The sequence below is a fragment of the Caretta caretta genome, chromosome 20, assembly GCF_965140235.1.
Source record: "Caretta caretta isolate rCarCar2 chromosome 20, rCarCar1.hap1, whole genome shotgun sequence".
Classification (NCBI taxonomy): domain Eukaryota; kingdom Metazoa; phylum Chordata; order Testudines; family Cheloniidae; genus Caretta; species Caretta caretta.
Window position 1 is genome coordinate 1715030 of NC_134225.1, and position 15808 is coordinate 1730837.

General features: G+C 52.9%; 1 protein-coding gene across 1 annotated transcript; it reads right to left on the reverse strand.

Annotated features, from left to right (window-relative positions):
• Window positions 1-1133: 1133 nt before the first annotated feature.
• On the reverse strand, window positions 1134-9209 carry LOC125627449 (tubulin alpha-1B chain). The gene is made up of 4 exons (XM_048831568.2): window positions 9073-9209; window positions 5907-6129; window positions 5635-5783; window positions 1134-3821 (listed from the first exon to the last, which is right to left on the reverse strand). Exons 1-4 carry the CDS (start codon window positions 9073-9075, stop codon window positions 2844-2846), a joined length of 1353 nt encoding a protein of 450 aa, XP_048687525.1. The 5' UTR covers window positions 9076-9209; the 3' UTR covers window positions 1134-2843.
• Between the last annotated feature and the right edge of the window lie 6599 nt (window positions 9210-15808).

Consider the following 15808-nt stretch of genomic DNA (forward strand, 5'->3'; position numbering starts at 1 on the left):
GGTCTTTTGTGTAAGTTCAACAGCTTGTCTCTCCCCACCACCAGAAGTTGGTCCAGTAAAAAATGTGACCTCACCCACCAAGAATGATCTCCCCGATAATTGGATTTGCGATCTTTTGTTACCAAATGGGGATTATTTAACATTAATTATGTGAATTGTGCCATGCCTAGGAGCCCCCGTGTCAGGCGATGCGCACACCCACAGAACAAAGACAGCCCCTGCCCCAGAGGTCTCACCTTCTAAGTAAGAAACTGAAAACATTTTCACATGCAAACTGGCCAGTTCTGTGCATCTCCTCTTACTCCAGCTTTCTCTCCACTCCAAATCCCAGTACCTGTTTGCTCTCCCCACCCACATCTTTACTTTCAAGCTTCTCAAATCCCTCTACATGTGTTCCTGCTACCCCACCTTCTACAAGTTGCTTCTCATGCTCCAAAGACACACCTGCTTCCTTCCCACTCCCTCACTTCAGAAGAGAAGCACTTTTCCCAGGAACATTATACACCATGATGTAACAGCCACCATGTTCCGGCTGAAGCAGATTAACGGTCTCAGGTAGCGTACACATGATCCTACTTCTACAAGCAATCCCATGCTAACAGTGCTTGCTGAATTTCCCTGGGAGATGATACCTGGTAGGAGTGAGAGTGTCCAAACCTGTTAGACCACATGCTAACCCTGAACAACCATTAGCTGTATAGCCAGGCAGAGGAAAGCCTATTGTCTCCAGCACCCAATATGAGCATTGCTGGATGCTCTCATCTGCTTTATAGATTATAAAACATTGTATAGGATTTTGCATATTACAACCATGTTTTAAAATATATTTACATCCCCTAGTTCACTCCTAGGGTATATTTTCTTAAAATGGCCATTCCCCTTACAGGAAAGATAGTACATTTAATTTTTATATATATTTTTAATATTTTGAAATAGTGGGGAGAAAAAAAAATAAATGACTCCCTAACCTCCTCCTTTCCATTTTATGCTTGGGACCTAGGGCCTGCCCCAGCATTTCGGGGATGGTTAACACCCTCAGTTGTGTTTTTCCATTTAAAAAAAATAGTGATATGGCTGGATGGAGCCAGAGGTGACCATGGACAACAAAAAGAAAAAGGAGGACTTGTGGCACCTTAGAGACTAACCAATTTATTTGAGCATAAGCTTTCATGAGCTACAGCTCACTTCATCGGATGCATGCAGTGGAAAATACAGTGGGGAGATTTGTATACACACAGAGAACATGAAACAATGGGTGTTACTATACACCCTGTAAGGAGAGCGATTACTTAAGATGGACAACAGCAAGTCCTTGGAGTCTATCCACATTGGGGGCCTTTCCACCGGCGTAACTGTATTGGGGCTTAGGAAGTAGAAGATGGTGCTTGCTCAGCTGTGTTACCAGAGCAGATCACCGTTCAATATAAACTTCCCTGGTAGATGCAGTAACAGAACTATGTTGGGGCAGGGTCCCCTAATGCAGACAGCCCTAGGACTTTCACTAGCGTCTACATGAACCGAGGGCATTTGGAGCTGCAGCAAGCGGGGGAGCTGAGTCACAGAAGGCAGGTAATTCAGATGACCAGGGCGGGAAGGAGGTGCTGCAGCAGCAAGGAATAGAAGCGATACATCGCTTGTTAAAAGAGCCCCATTGCCTATCAGATACTCTGTTACGCACCAACTTAGACAGCGATTCCAGCTCCCCACGCCAGCTTGGCAGAAAGAGCTACTGCATAATCCCTCGGCAGGACAGGAATTCCCACGCCTCACTTGGGAGATGCTATGGAGCAAAGGATGCTTGGAGTTTGTGCCAAGAAAGCTGATCTACCTCCCACCCGAGGTACAAATTGAGTCTTTACACGATTGTTCGGCTCCTGGGACTATGGTGAGAGGCCCGGCTGCCATGTCACAAACGGCTTTATTCAAATTGCTGCTGGAGCTTGGTTCTGCTGGACTATGGCAAGTGTCCAATGCATGGAGCCGGCCTTCAGAGCATCTTAAATCCTAGTGTACAATACATGGCTCTGTGAAACCTGTAACAAGCGGTGCCACTCGGGAGGGCTGGTCAGCCAGAAGCACATTCATCGGGCCCCTGACTGGACCTCTTCTGCATACACCATGATCCAGCAGGTGGGACGGTTGCATAGTAAAGCCTAGCTTTCAATTATGAACATTCCAGCTGGTCCCTTTTATGCCACAATTGAGCAAGTGAAGGCCCTTGTTCACAATGTGGGGTCTTGAGTTCATGTTTTTAGCTTGCCAGGCACAGAACCTGCCCAGCAGAAAAGCAGCCAGCCAAATGCTTTACCATCCATGCTTGTTTTAAGCGGCTCGAGGGAGAGCTTGGCAGGTCAGCTTAAAGCAAGGGAGAGCAGAGATTCTCATTCACAGGGTGGCTCTCAGTGGAACGAGGGGCAGGAGGCACATGCCCGCCCCCAGGGCTTGTGTTTAGTCTTCATTGGAAGCCAACATTTAAGGACAGAGGTCTTAGGGAAGGAACTGGCCAGTTGCTCACTGCAGCTTGAAACGGCTGCTCTGTGGGCCTACAGTTGGGACTCCGCAAGCACTCTGGGACATACACTCTAGTTGTATTAGACACACAGAGCAATCTTTTTTTTTAAAGCCTTTATTTCACAAACATGATATGTTTACAAAGACAAATGGAAAACTGACATGATCAGATTTTGAAACAGTGGGAACTAGTCAGATTGCTGGACTCCTTAAAGGCTCCTTCATACCATTGTGGTACCATCCATCGCTTCCCTAGTTAACAAGTAAGCTAAGTGTTTTAAGATGAAGTTTTGTGGACACAGAACATGCTGCAGGGATTTAAGAGGGTTAATCTATTCCTCCCCTTCCTCTTCACCCTCCCCTTCAACAGAATCCACACCAACCTCTTCGTAATCCTTCTCTAGGGCAGCCATGTCCTCCCGAGCCTCCGAGAATTCGCCTTCCTCCATCCCCTCCCCTACGTACCAGTGAACAAAGGCACGCTTGGCGTACATCAGGTCAAACTTGTGGTCCAGACGAGCCCAGGCCTCAGCTATGGCTGTGGTGTTGCTGAGCATGCATACGGCCCGCTGCACCTTGGCCAGGTCACCACCAGGAACCACAGTGGGGGGCTGGTAGTTGATACCAACCTTGAAGCCAGTTGGGCACCAGTCCACAAACTGGATGCTGCGCTTGGTTTTGATGGTGGCAATAGCAGCATTGACATCTTTGGGCACCACGTCCCCACGGTACAAGAGGCAGCAGGCCATGTATTTCCCGTGGCGGGGGTCACATTTCACCATCTGGTTGGCTGGCTCAAAGCAAGCGTTTGTGATCTCTGCTACAGAAAGCTGTTCATGGTAAGCTTTCTCAGCAGAGATGACCGGGGCATAGGTGGCCAGAGGGAAGTGGATACGGGGGTAGGGCACCAAGTTGGTCTGGAACTCTGTCAGATCTACATTCAGGGCACCATCGAATCGGAGGGAGGCGGTGATGGAGGACACGATCTGGCTAATAAGACGGTTCAGGTTGGTGTAGGTGGGGCGCTCAATGTCCAGGTTCCTGCGGCAGATGTCATAGATGGCCTCGTTGTCTACCATGAAGGCGCAGTCAGAGTGCTCCAGGGTGGTGTGGGTGGTCAGGATGGAGTTGTAGGGCTCCACCACTGCGGTGGAGACCTGAGGAGCGGGGTAGATGGAGAACTCCAGCTTGGACTTCTTGCCATAGTCGACGGAGAGACGCTCCATCAGCAGGGAGGTGAACCCAGAACCAGTGCCACCTCCAAAGCTGTGGAAGACCAGGAAGCCCTGGAGACCGGTGCACTGGTCGGCCTAGAAGAAAGGGGAAAGAAAAGCAAGAGGAGTTAGCCTGTATTTGCAGCACAACTTGTACTATCTAGAATGGGAGAAGAACACAGTCTTCCATCCCACACCGCTGACAATTTTCTTCCAAATTTAAGTGTTTGTTGAAGATGAGATACCTGAATGTAGAGCTTGAGGTTGGAGACAAAGTATTTTCCTCACCCCCAGCATAGTTTAAATCTTGGCTACAGGACAGGCTCTAGTTAGTCCCCAGTCAGTTAAATGCACTATACCTCCGTTCCTTTTGTGCCGGGGGCAGAAAGCTCCAGACACACTGGCTTTGATTAGAGATCCACCTAATACTGATCCATCACACTTACTGAACTGTCAAGCATTCCTCCCTAGATGGAGCTGTAGCATGAGACACTGCCAGGGATACCACTATGCCTCTGGGCTGTGGGGGGTCTGAACAGATTTGCAGTATCAGAGGCCATATTGCTCCTCTTTGGTGGCATCTGCCAGGTGGAAATTCCCACCGCATAGAAAACTCATCCTAAGACATGGTGGAAGACATGGCTCCTCCTCCTGATCCCATGAGATGCCTCCTTTTACATACAGTGGAAGGTTTGCCTTAGCAATGATCACTGCCCAGCTGCTGGAGGTCAGCCAGCAAATTCAGTTCTCTAGAAAGGAGGAAGAGAACGAAGTGTAGCTACTGCACACATCTAACTCCACAGGCTGCAGTAGCTGGGATGCAGGAGACTCCCTCAGCCTCACGTTGTTCAAAACCCTTTCTAGGGCAGCAGTCTTAGGAGGGCCACAGAGTAGTTTAGTTGTGTCGCCCAGCTCCTTCCTCTTTACAAGAGAGCCAAAGTCACTCAAGCAGATCAGATACCCTAGGGAGGGGGATGAATCTCTCAATGCAAGCATCACCCAGAGTCACCAGTTCTCCCTCCCATTAGACATACAGGTGCAAGGACAGCAGGCAGACCCCTTTTGAGGGGGCCAAATTCCAGTTGTATAGGTAAAGGAGTTGTGTCAGTGCAAGATTTGCAGAGACCAAGGTAGCACGTTTCTGGTATGCAGCAATTAGGGTTCTAGTTATTTTCTCAGTATTCACTGCACTCTGAACATCCGTGGGGAGGATGTGCTCCAGTTAGGCATGCTGATTTCCCCATCCTTTGTTTCCCTGCCTAAATTACCTCTCCTCGCCTGCACCAGCTCCCAGCCATGCCACGTCCTAGCCTATCAGACGAAGTGCTCAGGAATGTGAGTGGTTGACTGGCAAGATGTTACTGTTAAGTTTGAGTGACCACCCAGTGAGAGGTTGGTACAAGCATCTGTGTTGGGGAGAAGGAAGGAGAAGAGGAGTTCTCACCTCTCAGAGCTGCCATTCCAGCCAGTCTGCAGACACAGGCAGACAGTGCCTTGCATTGGTTTACAGTCCCATATGTGAAAGGTCAACTTTACAGCCATGAGGATTGGAACATTGGAACCATTGTAATGAAAGCTTATTCTACAGATCACAAGTCACTTCAGTCACAAATATATCAAGTGGCCCTGACATTAGACATCCCTGTGCTAGAAGTTGCAGAGATCTCCACCAAAGGTAAACATTCCTTCAGAGCCACGCCCAGCTCACACTAGTACAGATCTCGAACCCTCCAAGAACGAACCACCAAGCTGCTGGGTGACAAGTGCGGGTCTCTAGACTCTTCTGGTATGGCAGCTGCTCCCTCAGGTGTAACCAGAGGGAGGGGTCCTACAGATTGAAGATTTCTCCCTTCCCCGCCACACACGAATAAAGACACTGAACAAAACCCCTCAGATGAGTGGTATTTACCAGCTTGCGGATCCTGTCGAGAACCAGGTCAATGATTTCTTTCCCAATGGTGTAGTGCCCACGGGCATAGTTGTTGGCAGCATCTTCCTTGCCGGTGATGAGCTGCTCAGGGTGGAAGAGCTGGCGGTAGGTTCCAGTGCGCACTTCATCTGGGGAGAGGAAAGGCAGAGAGTTTGTCTCCCCGCTGTCCATGCACAGCAGCTGTCTGCTCTAGGCACATGAGTTTACAAGGGAGCCCAGAAAGCAGTCAGATGATGGCTTCGCACACTCACCTATGACTGTTGGCTCCAAGTCCACAAAGACGGCTCTGGGGACGTGCTTGCCAGCGCCCGTCTCACTGAAGAAGGTGTTGAAGGAGTCGTCTCCTCCGCCAATGGTCTTGTCACTGGGCATCTGGCCATCAGGCTGGATCCCATGTTCCAGGCAGTAGAGCTCCCAGCAGGCATTGCCGATCTGGACACCAGCCTGGCCGACGTGGATAGAGATACACTCACGCTGCAGGGAGAAAGAGAGGGAACCAGTTAGTGCCATGACTTCATTATAATCAGTGTCTACAGCGTCCCTGAACCATTACTCTCAAGTACCTCGTTGCTCCGGGTTAGACCATGCCCTTTGGAACAAGGACCTCCTCTCGCCGTATTAAAAGGGCAGCATCCATCTATGTGACATAAGGGAACAGGGTGATGTGGTCCAATGGACAGACCCGGCACGGCACTGGGAGTGAGGGAATCAGCTCCCCCAGTTGCAAGCTCAGTGCCTTTTTTTCCCCAGTAACAAGCCAGGAATAGTACTTTTTAATTCACCTTCAATGTCTATAGATCACAGTATCAGGGCCTTTGGTCCCAATCTCCAGTAGCATGTGGTCAGTGCTTCAGTGAGATCTTTTGAGTCACAGCATGGCCTCTGAATGCCTGGATTCATGAAGGAGTAAGTTTTGTATCTGTAGTTAGTGAACTAATCTCTGGCCAGATTTCCTGGACCTTAGAACAGATTTCTTATGACACACATTGGGGTTGCATTACCGTTTTGCATTCAGATTCTGGTCTGGATGTGCCCCTTTCCCACCCTGCACCTGCCCCTCCATGGACTTAGGGAGGGAATTTCTTTATTTAGCTAAATGAAGAAAGCTTCAACTCCTGCCATGATCACATTTCTCAACAGGAAGAATAGTCTTTAGTCAGAGGAAAAGGAGGCAATATGCAATTGAATTTTCCACCATGTGGTCTAGTAAAAAAAAAAAATTTTTTAAATGAATGAACTATTCAGCATGAAGCAGCAACTGCAGTGTCTGCAGCCAGCCTGCGAGTGGTTTACCAGCAATCACACCACTTGCAAGCTATCAGCTGACCATCTCCCCACTCCCAAAAAATGGAACTGATGCAGTCAACTTCCACATCTGCAAAGCAGAAAGGTCTAAGCAAATTGTCTCTCTCCCTACACCCAGATTTACTCTCTGCAGAAACATCTGCCACCAGTGGCCGACTCCTAGGATTATCCTAGGCCTAGATCTAGATTTAGCTTACATCTTTCCCTTTTACAATCCACTTACGTTCCTAAGGCACACACCCCACCCTTGCTGAACACACCACCTGCTCCAACACATTTCTCTCTGCCTCTGCAAGGAATCAGCAGGGACAGATGGCACTCGTGTCAGCTGCAACTGCCCCCTTTGGAGTTTAGCAAATAAGACAAGGGAATTACAAGCTTTTGCAGCATCCAGTAACCCCCCCCACACACACACACACAAATGCAGCACTTATGTAATGGACCAGTGGCCATTTCATTTCAAATGGCTGCAGGAGGAGGGATTTATTTGAGCAAGAAACGCAACAAGGAAGAGCCACCCTGTTCCCCAGTAGCCCCACCTCTCAGCACCACACTTGGTCCTTTCCAGCCAGGGGAGGGGGTTTTTCCTCGACACCAACCTTAGCATTACCCAGCATGGAGGGGTTTCGGTGCCCTCCCCCCCCAAGGGGCCGCGCAGGGCTGGATGCAGAGGGAGCTGCAGTGGGGGGGTCTGTGGGGGAATTAGGGCAGCACTGGGGGGGGGTCTGCAATGAGGAGTGTGCACAGGGGCGGTGAAGCATTCTTAGGCTGGGGAGTTTGCAGGGATGGGGGGGGCTGGCAGCATTGGGGGGGTCTGCAATAAGGAGTGTGCAGGGGGGCGGTGCAGCATTCCCAGGCTGGGGAGTTTGCAGGGATGGGGGGGGGCTGGCAGCATTGGGGGGGGTCTGCAATAAGGAGTGTGCAGAGGGGCGGTGCAGCATTCCCAGGCTGGAGAGTTTGCAGGGACCGGGGGGGGGGTGTCTGGCAGCACTGCGGGGGGGTCTGCAATAAGGAGTGTGCAGAGGGGCGGTGCAGCATTCCCAGGCTGGGGAGTTTGCAGGGATGGGGGGGGGGGGGGGTCTGCAATGAGAAGTGTGCAGAGGGGCGGTGCAGCATTCCCAGGCTGGGGAGTTTGCAGGGATTGGGGGGGGGGGGCTGGCAGCATTGGGGAGGGGGCTGCAATAAGGAGCGTGCAGGGGGGCGGTGCAGCATTCCCAGGCTGGGGAGTTTGCAGGGATGGGGGGGGGCTGGCAGCATTGGGGGGGGGTCTGCAATAAGGAGCGTGCAGAGGGGCGGTGCAGCATTCCCAGGCTGGGGAGTTTGCAGGGATGGGGGGGGCTGGCAGCATTGGGGGGGGGTCTGCAATAAGGGTGTGCAGAGGGGCGGTGCAGCATTCCCAGGCTGGGGAGTTTGCAGGGATGGGGGGGGTCTGGCAGCATTGGGGGGGGGGTCTGCAATAAGGAGTGTGCAGAGGGGCGGTGCAGCATTCCCAGGCTGGGGAGTTTGCAGGGATGGGGGGGGCTGGCAGCGTTGGGGGGGTTCTGCAATAAGGAGTGTGCAGAGGGGCGGTGCAGCATTCCCAGGCTGGGGAGTTTGCAGGGATGGGGGGGGTCTGGCAGCATTGGGGGGGGGGTTCTGCAATAAGGAGTGTGCAGGGGGGCGGTGCAGCATTCCCAGGCTGGGGAGTTTGCAGGGACCGGGGGGGGGCGGGGGGGGGCTGGCAGCTCTGCGGGGGGGGCGGGGAGGATTACACAACACGTTGCGCAAGGACCCGGCTGCAGCGGCGGGGCGCCACGCCCGTGCAGACAAGACTCAACACGTGGCCTTTTCACACTTCCCTCCCGCCCCCCCCGCCCCATCTGCAGCGACGGGGTGCGCGCGCAGCCGGCCGCCGCCACGCGCCCGAGCCCTAGCCCGCGCGCGGGAAAGGTAACGGCCGGCGGGGAGGGGCCAAGGGGAGCCGGCCGGCGCGCGCCCTCCCCTCAGGGGTTGGCGCCAACCCGCAGCCCCCATGTGCTGCCCCTGCCGCAATCCGGGCCCCTCCCCCACCTCGCCAGATTCCCCCCCCCATTGCCCCCCGCTTTCACCCCCAGCACCCCTCCCCCAGCTCACCATGCTGCGGGGCGGGCGGGCGCAGGCAGCGGGCGGGCGGGGACGTTACTTCTCCCGACAAGCGAAGAGTCGCTGGAAGTAACCGAGTGAGGCGGGCGGGCGCCGGCGGCTGCTTTTCTACCCCCGTCCCCGGGGGGGCGGGGCCCGGCCGCCCGCGTCAGACCCGAGCCCGGCCGCCATTGGCTGGCGGGCCCGTCCGTCTGTGAGCTCACAATGCGGGGGCTGCTGGGGGGGGACGACCCCGTGTTTAGGTGGGCGTTGGGGGTCCCCTTCAACTGACCCCCCCAGGCGGCCCCTCCCCCACCAGAAGATCTGGGTTTAGGGGAGCCCCCCCCAAATCGAGTCCCCCCCCGCTGCTCAGCGCAGAGCCGGGGGCTCTCCGCAGCGGGGCGTCGGGGCGGGGCTGCCCCCAGGAGCCAGCGCCCCCCCCACCCCGGGACACCCCCCCCAGCAGCCAGAGCTGGGGTACCCCAGTGCCCCCCGGATTGCAGAGCGGGCCCCAAAGGCAGACACCCCACCCCCCGTGCCAGGGGACAGGTGGGGCCGGTCAGGGGCCAGGGCGTGGGTGGGCGGGTGCATGTGCACGGCGCTGTACGCGCCCGGCGCTGGCGGCTGCATAAGCCAGGCTGCTCAGCCTGGCTCCTCTGCAGCCCCCCGCAACCTGCGCTGCGGCCCCCTTTGTCAGCCCCGGGGGGGGAAACCACTGTTCTAGGCTCATGAGGGCGGGTCACAGACCCCTCCGCAGACCCCTCCGCAGACCCCCAGGGCCACACGTGGGAAACCAGCGTTTGAAACAAAGGGCCCTTTCAGTCCAGGCCAGAGCGGGCTGGGGTTTTAACTAGATCCCCCCGAGCCAGGCGGGCGCTGCTGGCCCCCCGTGGGTGGCGAAGACAAATGTCTGGCAGCTGCCAGGGGCTTCTCTGCGCATTTGGCTTCCAAATAACTGGGATCGTTTCAGGCTGAGCCACAGCTGAAGCTCCAGCCCCAGCCCCTCGCCCCTTCCCCGCAGGTGCCAGCTTAGATGCGGCGCCACCAGAGAAAAATGCAACTTTGCAAGCGTCTGTCAAGCGCCCAGATCGCGAATTGCAGCTGCTGCATTAGGAGGGGCTTTGTGCGGCCTGCATGGCAGCACAGCCAGCCTTTGTCCTCGGCTTTAAAATCAAACCAGTAAAACTGCATCCCCGTGGGCGGAGGATGAGGCTGGCTGAAGAAGAGGACGGGCAGCCGGGTCTGGGTTCCCGGATGCCATCAATAATGGAGCAAGCTGCAGAGCTGTGTGCAGGGCGGGGGGAGCCGGGCCAGGCCGCCTGACTGGGACTGCGGCTCCAGGCTGCAGAGGAAAAATGCGGCAGCAGGGGCAGGAATGGCTCAGGCTGGCTCCCATGGGCAGGGCGGGGGAGCAAAGAAACCCCAGAGGGGAGCAGGGGGCTGAGCGGGGTCTGGGCTCACAGGCGGGTTACTCCTGGGGGAAGCACTCCGGATTGACACTCCAAGCCAGAGGGGAAGCAGGCCCAGGGGAGAGAGAAAGGGGAACCAGTGCTTCTCCAAACGCCCTCCCTGCCAGTCTGGGCACACGCCACAGCAGCACCCACTGCCCCCTGGACACCCGCTGCGGCACTGACCCCCCCATCACCCTGTAACCTCCGCCCCTTGGCAGGGGCACACTGGGAAGCAGCACACCCCTCCAGCCAGGGACACCGCCTGCAAACATCTTCCTGCAAACACTGGACCCCTCAGTACTTACCGTATCCTTTCATCCTCCTGTCTCTCGTTCCCCCTGCTGTCCCTGTGTCTGACCCCCTGTGCTGAGCTCCCCTCTAGCCTCCGCCTTCTCGGTTGCACCCAGAGGAGTCTAGCTCCCTTCCCCCTTCTCTTTTGGGGAGCTGGGCCCCAGCGTGGCAGGTTTGTTGTTCACCTCTGTGCAAGGCCTAGCCCGACAGCAGCAGCAGCAGCCTGGCCTAGCAGCATTGCCTGGATTCCCGTTTCCTTAGGCAAAGTGCAGGCAGCAGGAGCGGGGGACCCATCTCCCCCCCTTGCACGGCACCCAGTCTGCCCAGAGGCCAAGGGGCAAGGAGAGGGTGTAGGACTCTCACCCTCTGTAGACCCCTCAACAGGGGAGGGGGGAGTCCATAGGCACTAATAATAATAACCTGGTTTAAAAAGGGGCTACAGGGTCTAGTTTCTTTATTCCCAAACCTGGGCTTCTCTGGGACCTGCCTGCAGCTGGGAGGTGTGACTGGCAGGTGATGGAGCCTGGGTTTGAGCTGACTTTGCTGTCACTGAAGGCAGGGCAGAAGCATTGGGGGATTGCTGGGGATGGGCCAGTCCAGCTAGAGCAGCTCCACAGTGATATTTATTTGCACTTCAGTGTGCGGAGTGATAATGGCAGTGAGAGACCCTGTGCCCTCTTGTGAGCCTTTGGCGTGTGGGCGTGTGGCGTGTTGCAAACTTGACAGGTATCTGCAGTGCCAAAATCTTATAACCCACGTAAGGTTTTAAGGGGAGGGACCTGGCAGGGCAGGCCTGGGCACTGGACGATGGTTGCAGTGCAGGCCTTTTAAAAAGCTGCAAGGCAAAGCCGCAGGTTGCTGGTGGGCCAGAGCCTGCTGCCTGTCTCCCCCACCTGGAAAGGTCTCCTCCTCAAAGCACACACACAAGGGAACCAAACAACAGCCGACGGGCCTTGCTCTGTCCCGCAGATGGGCCCGACAGATGCAAAAAGCACCCTGCTCGACGTGTTTAGCAGGGCCACACTCACCTAGAAAACACTCTGGGAGGGCAAGGGCTACCGGTTGCTGCTTTCCTGGCACAACTGCCTTTTCCCAGGAGGCCCTCAAAGACAGCCTGAAACCCAGGGAGAAGGGGCTTGTTGCAGAGCATTCATCTCAGCCTACCAGCTTTAACTCTTGAACTTGGACTGGGGGCTTGCTCTGTGTTGTCCCCATTTGAATCCCTTGCCCTTGAGGCCGCATACTGCCCAGCTGCGGTACATCTCCTCTGATGTGGGTCTTCACAGAAACTTGCCAATGCCACCCCTCAGTCAGCCAGAGGAGACACTGTTGAGCTATGCAAAGCATTCCCTGCTCCCCAGCGCCTGGAGACAAGCAGGATGCCTCTGTGGCCATGACTTAGTATTTGTTATAAGATGTGGAGCTTTCTCTCAAGGTTATTAACAGATATGAGAACTTGCTCGGTGCCGTCCCAGCAGGCGACTTATTGCAGATGTGCCATGCTCAGATTTCAAATGGGGCAGGCTGTCTTTGTAGCTATCGAGAGGTGTGCTTAGGTGGAAGCCCTGTTTGCTACCTCTCATGCTACCTTCTCAAGGTTTGCAAATTGGACAAGAGAAAGGAAACCCACACCTCCTTCCACTTTTATTCAGAGTTTGCAGGGCTTTTTCTGTAGTCCCATATCTTAGCACTCAGGCCTTGTCTGCACGATGCTTTTTTCCTCAAATTTCCCACTGTTGGTACTACTGGTAGAAGTGATTTGACGGCAGGCAACCGTGAGAATGTTAAGGGAAAAACAGACAGACCCAGGATCATGTGAATGCGTTTGGCTGGCGGTTTGATAGCATGCCAACATTCTTCCCTTCCCTCGCGGGATCTGCAAATGGCTCCAGCTAGATGTGTTCTTATTTTATCTGTATTTTGTACAATGAATAACAAAAGGGGCAGGCCAAGAATATCTGAAGACCTTTCAGAGGCTTATAAAACAAAAATGGTCCATTTTTCACTAGGCCAAAACTTTGGCTCCATTTCCCCCCTCGTCCCACCTCCAGACTGAAATGTGTTTGATCTAATCTCTTACACGGCTCATTCTAAATAATCCTATTTCCTGTTGTTTTTCGGAGCAGTTTATGAATAACCTCACTGCTCTCTCACCACAGGCTGCAAAGAAACGTCTGTTTTCAAGGTAGCCTGTTTCCTCTTGTTTTTTCCTACCCCCCCCCCCCAGATGTTCTGGTTTAACTTGGATTTAAACTTGGAGAGTGGTCAGTTTGGATGAGCTATTACCAGCAGGAGAGTGAGTTTGTGTGTGTATGGGGGTGGGGGGGATGTGAGAAAACCTGGATTTGTGCAGAAAATAGCCCGACTTGATTATGTAAAGAGTTGTCACTTTGGATGGGCTAGCACCAGCAGGAGAGTGAATTTGTGTGGGGGGGTGGAGGGTGAGAAAACCTGGATTTGTGCTGGAAATGGCCCACCTGATGATCACTTTAGATAAGCTATTACCAGCAGGACAGTGGGGTGGGAGGAGGTATTGTTTCATATTCTCTGTGTATATATAAAGTCTGCTGCAGTTTCCACGGTATGCATCCGATGAAGTGAGCTGTAGCTCACGAAAGCTCATGCTCAAATAAATTGGTTAGTCTCTAAGGTGCCACAAGTACTCCTTTTCTTTTTGTTTTCACAGTGGCTGCTTCTGCACTGGCAAAGCTGGAGACATTTCCTACTCCCCGCCCCCCTCACTGCTGCAGTGTTGCCGGTGGAAGTGAGAGCTGTAGACAGGGCTCAGGTAAATCTATGCATTTTGATCACCGTGCCATCATCTAACCATGCTCTAAACCCCACTGCAGCCTCTAACATCACTACCCCTGGTCTGAGTGTTACAGATTCCATTTTTTGCCCATGTAGACAAAACTTAGGAAAGCACCGTTCACACAAAAGTATTACACATTCCGAAGCAGTTTTTACCTGCAAGCAAAAGCAAACTACATGGGGTATAGTAAAAATGTTTCAGTCCCTTTTGTTGTCCTATGGTACAGGAGGAAAAGGTTTATAGATTAAAAAAATACTTATTTGTACACCATATTGTTATCGTGTGGAACTCACTGCCACAGGAAGTCCAGTCAAATCAATGGATAGATTTTATAAAGGCCTGGATAATTGTCTGACCCACAACACTGATAAAACAAGGGAATAATAATCTCATACTTCAAGCGTAAACTGATCACCTTTGGGAAACTTCAGCAGAGAGGGCAGTTGAAATGAACACTGGCTTTTAAGAAATTGTTAGGGGGTTCTTGTAGCCAGTTAATGCAGCCCTGTAAAAGATTAGATGTTTGCAAGAATGAACAGGCACTCAGTCCTGATGGGTAAGAAAGGGCTTGCCGCAACTGCCCTCCAGAAAGGCTTACATGGATTGTGTTCATTTGTCTCTGTGCCCAGCCACTGGAGGACAGCATGGGTGCATCTGAACAGTGGCTCCCTGAAGCACGGTTCCTGTGCATGCATGAATCAGTAGCTTTAGACTCCTGACAAATTACTCCAGGAAAGAATGTAGTGCTTTGTGTTTAATTGCATTTGGCATCTCTGAGTAGCCATCTTGTTTGGACAAGGATACCGGAGAAAGCCCATTAGTGATTGTCCTCCAGTTGCAATTCATCTACTGATTAAACATTCAGAAGAGCTTTGGTGCTTTTAATACCTAAACAAAATGCCCAGGCTCTACCCAGCAAAGTTCTTCTGATAATAGCTATTAAAACACGTTGGGATTTGGGAACTCACGTATAAGCTGCCGTTGGCTTCCCTACACAGATGACAGCGGGACGTTACAAAATGCCATATTCAAAGCTGCATGCTGGAATAGAATGAATTCTTCTCAGGCTGGGAACACACAGACCATTGTACTCATTGCGTTCAGGACTGTTTCCCTGATCCCGTTGTCCTTGTAAAGATGAGTTTGTCTTAGAGGCATGCCCAGCCCCTTCTACTCTCTCTTGCCTCTCAGATTTCACCTTGTCTGACTCCCATTATTTATTCCATTCCGGAGCGAACATTGAATGGCAAAGGTGGGGCTTTGTGCCACTTGGCAACCTCCTTTTCAATCTTTCCAACCAAAAAGGGGTTTTGTGTATGAGTGGCTCTAACTGACACAGCTGCTCCTCTGAAATCGAACTGAAAGTAGATTCCAAACTCAGCTTGCTGTAGCCTGCATCCTTCCCTTTAAATGTTGTTTGTTTTGCAGGAGGCAGGGTTCTAGGAACCAACAATGCTGGGGAGGGTTGGTCTTGTTTGACAGAAAGGTGTGAAAGGAAGGGAATATCGCAATGCTGCTGCTACTGACAAATTGTCTTTCCCCTTTGACATAGAGGGCACTGAAGACCAGGACGGTTTTGCAAAAACAAGGGAATTTTTAAAAAATTCTAAACTTACGTGTTATGGAAATGAAACAAAGAAGTGAAACTAGGAACTGTTTTAATCTTGGAAGCTCCAGTCACTTCTCTCCTAGTCTGTTACCAAAACCCATCAGTTCACTTTCATCTCACTGCAGTCCAGGCATTATCCTATATGTATCTAGTCTGAAATATTGATGGCCAGTGAATGTTTTATGAGCCAAACTTCGGAGGCAGGTGCATGGTACGGTGCCTATTTCTGCAGGCAGAGGCACAGAGAGTAAGGAAAGGCTACAGTATTAAGACTGAAATTAGTAACTTCCCCCCGAAACCAAGAGTGAAACTTTAAGTGACTTCAATGGGCACAAGCCTGGGGCCACACTTTCAGTAGTGGATGATGCATTAGGGCTCTGAGGGATACCCTGGTCCCCTTGAAGTCATTGGGGTTTTGCTAATGGGGCCAGGATTTCACCCTCTCCCTTCAGTCCAGTCTTCCCCCGTAATTCACCAGTGCATGTCCCCAGGTCACAGCTTTCAGTTGCAGCTAAATGCTCCATGCCAGGGCGAACGGTTCACAGAGGTCTCCACTGTTTGCAGAAAAAACATTTCGGACAGACA